The 10,919-nt window shown below is 61.3% G+C and overlaps 1 protein-coding gene across 2 annotated transcripts; it reads right to left on the reverse strand.

The window, feature by feature from the left end:
• Positions 1–6,023: 6,023 nt before the first annotated feature.
• On the reverse strand, positions 6,024–10,587 carry LOC129201317 (proline-rich protein 36-like). 2 transcript variants are annotated; one of them, XM_054812438.1, is made up of 2 exons: positions 9,860–10,587; positions 6,024–7,245 (listed from the first exon to the last, which is right to left on the reverse strand). In XM_054812438.1, the coding sequence occupies exon 2, from the start codon at positions 7,151–7,153 to the stop codon at positions 6,050–6,052; it is 1,104 nt and encodes a 367-aa protein (XP_054668413.1). In that variant the 5' UTR covers positions 7,154–7,245; positions 9,860–10,587; the 3' UTR covers positions 6,024–6,049. The 2 variants fall into 2 exon arrangements, with proteins under 2 accessions (XP_054668413.1, XP_054668412.1); XM_054812437.1 differs by lacking the exon at positions 9,860–10,587 and adding an exon at positions 8,666–8,830.
• Between the last annotated feature and the right edge of the window lie 332 nt (positions 10,588–10,919).

Below are 10,919 nucleotides of genomic sequence, written 5' to 3' on the forward strand. Positions count from 1 at the left end.
TTCTTCTGCACCAGCCAGTGGGTTCCGAATTAAGGACGGGACAGGCTAAACGCTCACACGAGCCTCCTATCCGTAAGAAACTATTAAAAATAGAAAAAAAAACTTCCACGTTTTAGATCGCGTTGCCTTAGGGACTGCCTCCGTCAAAGCCTGCCTGTTGGGGGGGGTGGGGGGGGGGCGCGTGTGCGCGCACGCACGCGCGTGAGGCGTGGAAATCGGTCGCAGAATTCAGTTGCCTAACGAGAGACGGCCCTTCTCCTCGCAAGGCAAACGTTTCAAAACGTCGTACTCTTTTCCGATTTTACCGGCTGGTACGGGGTTGCCCTACCAGCATGAGTTGGGGACCCGTCCCTCTGGGTCCGTGCGACGCCAAATTAAATATTCTGCAAGTAACCGAGCAGGAGATGGAAAGTAAGCTAAGATACTCTCTGCCGTACAACGTTTGTTCGCCATCGTCCCCGAGGGAATCGCACAAAGCCCGCGCTTGCTGAACCGGTAGGTCGGAGGCCCTACGGGAAACGGCGCTGACGTCTCGCCAAGCTCTTCTCCTGTCAAGAAGAGGACCTTTTCTGCGGCATCCCTATTGGCGTTCGGCCTGCTTTCGGCTCATTCTGGCAGGTCAGCTTTCAGAGAAAGCCTGAGATTTCAAACCGCCAAGCAACATTCACGATTCTTGCGCTCTGACTACGGGGAATTTCAGCGAATCGGAACGCTACTTGGAGCCACGTTCCGGGTCTGTTTCGCCGCAAACCAAATATCTAAGCCACGGACCGGGCGCCCGTCGAAAAATTACTTTAAAAGGTTAAAGACAAGCACAGCACTCACTTTTCTGAAATTTCTTCCGGTAGCGCCATCAATTTAGCGGCCGAACCCAGCCGTCGAAATTCCGGTGCAACGGAGCGAGCAGGAACGCGTCCGTGCCGCTCTTCCCCGGCCACGGAGCCTTCCGCTCTACCCGTTACTGCGAACGTACGGAGCATCGGCGCAGCAGCACCTGTGGAATAACGCACCGCCCACAGCTATACAGAAGAAGAATCCGAGACGACGGTAGAAGACCCCAGACCAAAAGTCACCGCGGGACTAAGGGACGCGCGGACAGCGCGCGAGGGGCGGGTGTCCGGGACCCAAGCGTGGAACGGCCCCGGGATTTCTTTGTTCCGGGTCCCTCTCTTTGGAGGCGCCCCGCCCGGGCCGATCCCGCTGCTGCACCTTTCAGTTACGTTAATTATTTTACAAAATCCGACACCCGGAGACTGCTGCCGGAAGCCTCGGGTCGAGCCCGAAGGAGGAGGAGGAGGAAGCGCGCCCGAGAAGAAGCGTGCGCGCGACACCGTGAACGGGGTGCGAACGCTGGGGCGGCAGCTGCTCCTCCTCAAACAGAGACAGAGAGAGAAAGAAGAGGGGGAAAGCCACAGGGTACAGAGGGCGGAAGTGGAAAAGAGGGGCCGGGAGCCGGACAGAGAGAGGTGCAGAAAGAGGCCGTCGGAAGGGAAGGGACGGGCTGCGGGGCAGAGGGGGACTTGCCAGCGCCAGGTTCGCGGTTCCACCCGATAATCGTAAAGGTCTCTGCCAACCTCGACGATTCGGTCGCTCTAAAAAACAATCGGGATCTCGAGGCGGACCGAGAGAGAGACGGAGAATATAAAAACGGTCGCGGCTAAGAGGGCAGAGAGGGAGGAATCGCGAGACGGGGAGAGGCAAGCCGGGCAGGGGAAAAAGTCCCGACAGGCTTCTGCAGTGACAGGGAGGAATTGAAAATTCGAGAGAGGGAGCTGGACAGAGAGAGAGACGGGGAAAGGTAAGACGGTGGCGAGCTACCGGGCAGAGAAGCAGAGTTTAAAGCCGGGGACCGGGAGAGGGACAGAGAGGGAAGGAGAAAGGAACGAAGGGCCGGGCTGCGGGGCAGACAGGGAGGAAGGAAGAAAGAAAGAAAGAGGGACAGGGAGCCAGACGAACCGCGACGGGGAAAGAAAAAGGTACCGACGGGCTAGGAGGCAGAGAGGGGAGACTTTAGAAAAACAGGGACGGGGAGCGAGACGGAGAAAAGGAACCGTAGCGACGGGTGCCGGGACAGAGAGGCGGGCCTTCAAAACGAGGGGCAGGGAAGAGGCTCGAGAGGGACGGAGAAAGAGAGAGACTCACGACGACTCGCTACGGAGCCGAGAAGGAAGACCTCGAACAACAGGAACGAGGAGCCGCACAGAGAGCGCCAGAGACGGCAGAAATACCGACGGGCTACAGGACCGAGGGGGAGGAATGCAGAAACAGTGGCTGGGGGCCGGACAGAGAGACAGGGAGAGAGAGAAGGAAACAATAGCCACGGGCTACGGGGCAGAGAGAGCGAGGACCTGAAAAAGGTGGGGACAGGCAGCCCGTCAGAGCGAGATGGAAAAAGAACATAGCGGGGAGCAGAAAGCAAACCACGGCGGGGCGGGAAAGCGAGGGGGGCAGAGGAGGGCCCGCGACGCAGAGGAGAGGCGATGGGGCCCCGCGGGCCCAGGACTCACCGCAGCTCTGGCTCTCGGCGCTGCCGGGAGAGCTTGCCAGCGCAGACGCTTCTTTCTCCTGCTCTCCGCCTTTCCTTTGCTGTCACTCCGGTCGCTCGGCTGTCCTCCGCCTAAGAGAATACACGGGTGTCTTACAGCTCCGAGGAGACGAGTCTGCCTAGATGAGTAGCCTGCCTCCCTCCCTCGGTACGCGGCCGCACCGTGCTTTGGGTTACGCGTGGCGACCCTGCGGTGCCCGTCGGCAGCCTGACCTGCCGCGGAGCGCAACGAGGGATCTTTCCTCACCCGGCGAGGCAGGCGCTCTCTTGCCTGCAGCGGGAGGCAGCTGCCGGCCGGAGAGCCTTCCATCTCTTCTTCTTCTTCTTCACCTTTCTCTGGCCATTCCAGCTTCCCTTAGGGCAGCTCCTGTCCACGGCCGGTAAGCGCTCCGCCGCCTGTCCCTTTTCGCCCCCACGCCACGAGGCGAGCCAGGCCAGGCACAGGCGAGGCGGCTGCAGTCGACGGCATCCCCAAGGGAGGGACGGGCAACCACGTCCTCAGCGCGGCCTGGGAGAGGGAAAGAAAAAGCAGCGGCCGTTACTACCGGAGGTCGGCCCTGGCCGGAGACCCTCCTCCTTCTGCAGGGGCTCCCGGAGACGCCGCTCTTTCCCCGCGCTGCTGCCGCTGCCGCCAGCACCCCCGTTCAGGAAGAAAGCGGCACAGGCGAGGGCCAGCTTGCCGCCTTCACGCCAGGGCTCGGGGGCGGCCTGGGGCTGCCGGACAGGCTTCCGGAGAGTCCGACCGGTAGCGCTCGTCTCGGGACACCGGGCAACGCCTCACCGCACGAGCGCGCGCTCTCTCGTAGCACGGCCGCACCGCTGCTCGGGAGCGGCTGGAAGCCTGCAGAAAACCACTCGAAACCGGCAAAAAAACCCCAACCTCGCGCTCCTGCGAGAGCAAGTCGGGCTGTCCGGCAGCCCCGTCCGCGAAAACGACGCCTCCCGGCACGCACTGGCAAGCGCCGCGTGGCAGCCGTTAGAGTGCCGTAAGACTACACTTCCCGGCGTGCTCCGGGGAGCCAATATGGCCGACCAGCAGCCGCGTGCCCCAAGACTGCAACTGCCGGCGTGCCGCGGGAGGCAGCCTTCCACGCTTCCTGACCCTGCGGGGACACCGTCCCGTGCCCTCACCCGAAAGCCGACTCACCCGAAAGCCCCGCCGAGCCGCGACGGCAGCCCCGAGCTCCGCAGCGCGGCTCCGGGCTGGACCCCCCCCCCCGCCCCCGCCTCCCCTCAGCCACCTCCGAAAGGCGCGGACGCCCGCCGGCTCCGGGCAGCCCCCGCCGCCCGGCTCCGGACGGTCTCCCCGCCCGGTTCCGACACGGCGCGCACCCCCCCCACCCGCCGCGCGGCTCCGGGCAGCCCCCCTCCCCTCTGTGACACGGACCCCGCCGCCCCCCCGCCTCTCCTCGGAGGCGGCACCGCTGCCGCCGCCCTCCTCGGGGCTTTCCCCGGGACCCGCCGGTCCGTCCCGCTGCCCCGCTCACCTTCTCCCTCCGTGCAGCCGCAGCCCGGCGATGCCTCCGCTCCTCCCTCGGCTCACGGCAGCCCCTGCACACCGACTGCCGGCAGCCGGTTCCGGGGAGGGGCCGTGGCGCTGCACTGCGCATGCGCGGCGCTGCCGCTGCAGTACCGACATTTGGTCGCTAGGCGGCAGCACCGAGCGAGCATGCGCTGTGCGCTGCGTGAGGGGCGGGGCTTGGCGTGCGTCGGGGGCGGAGTTTGCGTGAGGGGCGGGGCTTTGGCGTGCGTCGGGGGCGGAGTTTGCGTGAGGGGCGGGGCTTGGCGTGCGTCGGGGCGGAGTTTGCGTGAGGGGCGGGGCTTGGCGTGCGTCGGGGGCGGAGTTTGTGTGGGCGGAGTTTGCGTGAGGGGCGGTGCTCGGCGTGCGTCGGGGCGGTGTTTGCGTCGGGGGCGGAGTTTGCGTCGGGGCGGGGCTTGGCGTCGGGGGCGGAGTTTGCGTGAGGGGCGGGGCTCGGCGTGCTTCGGGGCGGAGTTTGCGTCGGGGGCGGAGTTTGCATCGGGGGCGGGGCTTGGCGTGCATCAGGGGCGGAGTTTGCATCGGGGCGGGGCTTGGCGTCAGGGGCGGGGGTTCCGTGGGGGGCGGGGCTTGGCGTGCGTCGGGGGCGGAGTTTGCGTGAGGGGCGGGGCTTGGCGTGCGTCGGGGGCGGAGTTTGCGTGAGGGGCGGGGCTTGCGTGAGGGGCGGGGTTGGCGTGCATCAGGGCGGAGTTTGTGTCGGTGCGGGGCTTGTGTGAGGGGCGCAGTTTCTGTGAGGGGCGGGGCTTGGCATGCGTCGGGGCGGAGTTTGCATCGGGGCGGAGCTTGCTTGAGGGGCGGGGCTGGGCGTGCATCGGGGGCGGAGTTTGCATGAGGGGCGGGGCTTGGCGTGCATCAGGGCGGAGTTTGCATCGGGGCAGGGCTTGTGTGAGGGGCGCAGTTTCTGTGAGGGGCGGGCCTTGGCATGCATCGGGGGCGGAGTTTGCATGAGGGGCTGTTTGTATGAGGGGCGGGGCTTGGCGTGCATCGGGGCGGAGTTTGCATCGGGGCGGAGCTTGCTTGAGGGGCGGGGCTGGGCGTGCGTCGGGGCAGAGTTTGCATCGGGGGCGGAGTTTGCATGAGGGGTGGTGCTTGGCGTGCGTCAGGGGCGCAGTTTGCGTGAGGGGCGGTGCTTGGCGTGCGTCGGGGCGGAGTTTGCGTGAGGGGCGGGGCTTGGCGTGCATCGGGGCGGAGTTTGTGTTGGGGCGGGGCTTGTGTCAGTGGCGGAGTTTCTGTGAGGGGCGGGGCTTGGCGTGCATCAGGGGCGGAGTTTGTGTGAGGGGCGGTGCTTGGCATGCATCAGGGGCGGAGTTTGCGTGAGGGGCGGAGTTTGCATGAGGGGCGGGGCTTGGCATGCGTCGGGGGCAGAGTTTGCGTGAGGGGCGGGGCTTGCGTGAGGGGCGGGGCTTGGCGTGCATCTGGGCGGAGTTTGCGTGAGGGGCGGGGCTTGGCGTGCATTGGGGCGGAGTTTGCAGAGGGGCAGGGCTTGGCTTGCTTCAGGGGTGGAGTTTGTGTGAGGGGCGGGGCTAGGCATGCATCAGGGCGGGGTTTGCATGAGGGGCGGGGCTTGGCATGCATCAGGGGCGGAGTTTCTGTGAGGGGCAGGGCTTGGCTTGCTTCAGGGGCGGAGTTTCTGTGAGGGGCGGAGTTTCTGTGAGGGGCGGGGCTTGGCTTGCTTCAGGGGCGGAGTTTCTGTGAGGGGCAGGGCTTGGCATGCATCAGGGGCGGAGTTTGCATGAGGGGCGGGGCTGGGCGTGCATCAGGGCAGAGTTTGCTTCAGGCACGGGGCTTGGCATGCATCAGGGGGCGGAGCCAAGAAGCATCACTTTTGGATCCCGGGGATGCGAGCAATGTGACCTTGTTGAATACGTTAATACCCCCCAACACACCTCCTCCCCTGCCCCTCGCCCCCCGCAAAGGAAGCACCAACGCAGCCGGCACGGCAAAAGAGACCGCAAGCGTTTATTCAGTCACACACAGAGCCGGTCCCGGGAGAGACTCCGCACCGGGGCTCGGGGCCCGGCCCTGGGGCACCTCGGCTGTCCTACCCAGAGCCACGCTCGCCAGTCCGGCGTGGAACAGACACACGGTCGGTCCGTCAGGCTGCTGGAGAGCTGGGCTGCTATGTGCAGGCTGCCGCCAAAACCGAGGAGCCAGCTGCAGGACGCTGGCTGAGAGGAGAAAAGGGGCAGCCAGCTGGATGGGGGGGGGGGGGCGGCGGCGAGCGAGAAAGCACGAGGCAAGGAAAGGGACGGCGAGTGAAGGACGGGGACGGGGAGCCTGACAGAGAGGGAGGAAGAAGCGGCAGGAAGAGAGGCAGCGGGACGGCGACCGACAAACAAGGACGGGGAGCGGGACAGAGAGGCAGAAACGACCCTGGGCGGGCAGCGCCACGGCGAGGGAGGAAAAGAGAATAAGGGCAGGGAGCCGGACCGAGAGGTACGGCGAGGGACAGCGGCACGGGGAGCAGGACAGAGCAACAGAGAATAAAAAAAGGAAGCGGGAGCGAGAGAGAAGCGGGCTGGGGAGCAGGGAGAAGGAGAGCGCAACAGAGGGAAAGAGGACCGGGGAGCGGGACGCTGGGGCAGAGTGAGAAAAAGAGGGGCAGGGAGCAGGACAGAGGGGCAGAGAGACAAAAGAGGGAGACGAGGACTGGGCAGAGGGGAGAGAAAGACGGGGGCAAGGAGCAGAGACACAAAGGTGCCAGGAAAAGGACGGTCAGATGGAGCGAGAAACAGGGTCGGGGAGCAGGACAAAAGGACAGAGAAAAAGGCGAGGAAGAAGGAAGGAAGGATAAAGGTGGGACAGGGAACGGGACATACGCAGCGAAACAAAGCAGAACAGAGAAGAGAGGACAGGGATTGAGGAACACAGAGAGACACGCAGACTGGTACACAGAGACGGCGAAGGTAAGCAAAACCAGCGACAGGCAGGAGGACCTGGTTCTGACACCCCATCGCTCCCGATGTCGCTTCCACGGCCTCAAAAAACGCGACGTGCCGCAAGACAAGAGAATGGGAGAGTGAAAGCAAAGGCACGGGAAACTTAACGCTCTTAGTAATTTCACTGAGCATCACAGCTTACACTTACTCAATGTCTTCCGGTGTCACGGGATGAGGTACAACTGATTTCGTCTCCGTATCTCTGGACAGAGCTTTTCTCATATCTGGGGGGGGGGGGGGGAAGAAAAAAAAAAAAAGATATTCTAAGACGACAGTCCTTGCACAAAGCCACGTTCAGCGAATTCTCTATTACAATAAGGTCGTTTCTAACCCAGAAGATTTCACAGAATCATAGAGTATCTCAAGTTGGAAGGGACCCATACGGATCGCCGAGACCAAGCCCCCGCTCCACGCGGGACTACCTAAAACTAAACCGTGCGACTAAGAGCATCGTTCAGACGCTCCTTGAACTCCTGACAGGCTCGGTGGCTGCGACCGCTTCCCTGGGGAGCCTGTTCCGCGACTGACCGACCGCCCTCTCAGTGAAAAGCCTTTTCCCAACGTCCGGTCTGAACTTGCCCTGACGCAGCTTCGTCCCGTTTCCTCGGGTCCTAGTGCCGGTCACCGGAGAGAGCGGAGGTCAGCGCCTCCCCCTCCGCCGTCCCCCTCGAGGAAGGTGTAGACTGCGATGAGGTCACCCCTCGGCCTTCCCTTCTCCAAGCTGAACAAACCAAGTGACCTCAGCCGCTCCCCCTAAGTCTTGCCTCGGAGACCTCTCGCCATCTCGGTCGCCCTCCTCCGCGCACGCTCCCAGAGCGTTGTTCGGCGGCACCGCTCTCGACTGGAACCTAACGCTGCACGTAACTCAACTGAGCGGAAAGGAAATGACGGGCTAAAGGGACAAATACATGATTTAAGGCAGCCGCAACGATGGCAGATGTCTGTCCGGAGCCCTTCTATTTATTTCACAGCGCTCCTGCGTATCAAACGAACGGTACCAGAGCAGAAAAGGTATACGGCGTGGCCACGTTACCCCTCGGGGAGGACGGCGAAAGGAGAGAAGATCTAGAAAGAGGAAGCAGCTGGTACTTCACTTTTGGTAACAGAATTAACATCAACATGTTCCTTCCCTTTGAAATTGAAAACGCCACCCAATTCTCTGCCACTGTTGACCACCGACACTTGTAAATTTCTACTGAAACAGCTGAGGAAAACAAAGTTTCAGGTCCCTGGCTAGGGGAAGAAGCCAGGCAAGTGCCGCCGTTCCTTCCCCCCGACAGCACTAGCAAAAAAAAACCAGCCGCTGGGGGCGAGCGTTCCTCCGAAAGAAAAATCAGGTGAGAAACCACGTTTTTATTTTCAGCTTACCTACAGGATAAATGTCTTTGTAGTTGTTTCTGCCACAGATGCTACAAAACGCGTAAACTGCACAAAGATTAAGTTTTGTAACTGATCTAAGGTTCAGTACGAAAAGCTACCTAAAGGAGTACGCAAAGTCCCACTCATCAACAATCATCTGACCCTGTTTCACATTACACAAAAAAAAAAAAAAAAAAAAAGTAGTAATGCTAATCACACAGACAAGCCCAGGAACCCTCAACATGAGAATCTTTCCATTCAGCCGGAGGCAGAACGAGTACTTACCACGGGCATCCTCATCTGGCTCTCCGCTGCTAGCAGAGCGGCACGCCAACGCTGTCCGGTACACGCCGTAGTACGCCTAGTTGCTTCTACGTATTTACCGCCGCCTGATTTGATACTCTCACAAAGAGATCGACGAAAAAGCCACCCTTTCTTTGAAAAAATAAAAACCAAAACCACACTGTTATGGAACGGTAGGCGAACGTATTTCTAAATCATAACCCACGGCTTGCAGGCAGACCAAGAGCAGCTCTGACGATGCGGTACGCTCATCAAACATCTTTCACGCCGGAATAACAGATGTACTCCTTTACCACGGGACGCAGCCGGCACAGGGACAAATTTCATGCTGGTTTTGTCACACGACCGTTCTTCTGCACCAGCCAGTGGGTTCCGAATTAAGGACGGGACAGGCTAAACGCTCACACGAGCCTCCTATCCGTAAGAAACTATTAAAAATAGAAAAAAAAACTTCCACGTTTTAGATCGCGTTGCCTTAGGGACTGCCTCCTTCAAAGCCTGCCTGTTGGGGGGGGGGGGGGGGGGGGGCGCGTGTGCGCGCACGCACGCGCGTGAGGCGTGGAAATCGGTCGCAGAATTCAGTTGCCTAACGAGAGACGGCCCTTCTCCTCGCAAGGCAAACGTTTCAAAACGTCGTACTCTTTTCCGATTTTACCGGCTGGTACTGGGGTTGCCCTACCAGCATGAGTTGGGGACCCGTCCCTCTGGGTCCGTGCGACGCCAAATTAAATATTCTGCAAGTAACCGAGCAGGAGATGGAAAGTAAGCTAAGATACTCTCTGCCGTACAACGTTTGTTCGCCATCGTCCCCGAGGGAATCGCACAAAGCCCGCGCTTGCTGAACCGGTACGTCGGAGGCCCTACGGGAAACGGCGCTGACGTCTCGCCAAGCTCTTCTCCTGTCAAGAAGAGGACCTTTTCTGCGGCATCCCTATTGGCGTTCGGCCTGCTTTCGGCTCATTCTGGCAGGTCAGCTTTCAGAGAAAGCCTGAGATTTCAAACCGCCAAGCAACATTCACGATTCTTGCGCTCTGACTACGGGGAATTTCAGCGAATCGGAACGCTACTTGGAGCCACGTTCCGGGTCTGTTTCGCCGCAAACCAAATATCTAAGCCACGGACCGGGCGCCCGTCGAAAAATTACTTTAAAAGGTTAAAGACAAGCACAGCACTCACTTTTCTGAAATTTCTTCCGGTAGCGCCATCAATTTAGCGGCCGAACCCAGCCGTCGAAATTCCGGTGCAACGGAGCGAGCAGGAACGCGTCCGTGCCGCTCTTCCCCGGCCACGGAGCCTTCCGCTCTACCCGTTACTGCGAACGTACGGAGCATCGGCGCGGCGGCACCTGTGGAATAACGCACCGCCCACAGCTATACAGAAGAAGAATCCGAGACGACGGTAGAAGACCCCAGACCAAAAGTCGCCGCGGGACTAAGGGACGCGCGGACAGCGCGCGAGGGGCGGGTGTCCGGGACCCAAGCGTGGAACGGCCCCGGGATTTCTTTGTTCCGGGTCCCTCTCTTTGGAGGCGCCCCGCCCGGGCCGATCCCGCTGCTGCACCTTTCAGTTACGTTAATTATTTTACAAAATCCGACACCCGGAGACTGCTGCCGGAAGCCTCGGGTCGAGCCCGAAGGAGGAGGAGGAGGAAGCGCGCCCGAGAAGAAGCGTGCGCGCGACACCGTGAACGGGGTGCGAACGCTGGGGCGGCAGCTGCTCCTCCTCAAACAGAGACAGAGAGAGAAAGAAGAGGGGGAAAGCCACAGGGTACAGAGGGCGGAAGTGGAAAAGAGGGGCCGGGAGCCGGACAGAGAGAGGTGCAGAAAGAGGCCGTCGGAAGGGAAGGGACGGGCTGCGGGGCAGAGGGGGACTTGCCAGCGCCAGGTTCGCGGTTCCACCCGATAATCGTAAAGGTCTCTGCCAACCTCGACGATTCGGTCGCTCTAAAAAACAATCGGGATCTCGAGGCGGACCGAGAGAGAGACGGAGAATATAAAAACGGTCGCGGCTAAGAGGGCAGAGAGGGAGGAATCGCGAGACGGGGAGAGGCAAGCCGGGCAGGGGAAAAAGTCCCGACAGGCTTCTGCAGTGACAGGGAGGAATTGAAAATTCGAGAGAGGGAGCTGGACAGAGAGAGAGACGGGGAAAGGTAAGACGGTGGCGAGCTACCGGGCAGAGAAGCAGAGTTTAAAGCCGGGGACCGGGAGAGGGACAGAGAGGGAAGGAGAAAGGAACG

This window comes from Grus americana, unplaced genomic scaffold, assembly GCF_028858705.1.
Source record: "Grus americana isolate bGruAme1 unplaced genomic scaffold, bGruAme1.mat scaffold_951, whole genome shotgun sequence".
Taxonomy (NCBI): domain Eukaryota; kingdom Metazoa; phylum Chordata; class Aves; order Gruiformes; family Gruidae; genus Grus; species Grus americana.

Bases quoted from the DNA above. Each gene is read 5' to 3' on its own strand.
- LOC129201317 (XM_054812438.1), bottom strand. From the start codon at position 7,153: ATGCTCAGTGAAATTACTAAGAGCGTTAAGTTTCCCGTGCCTTTGCTT.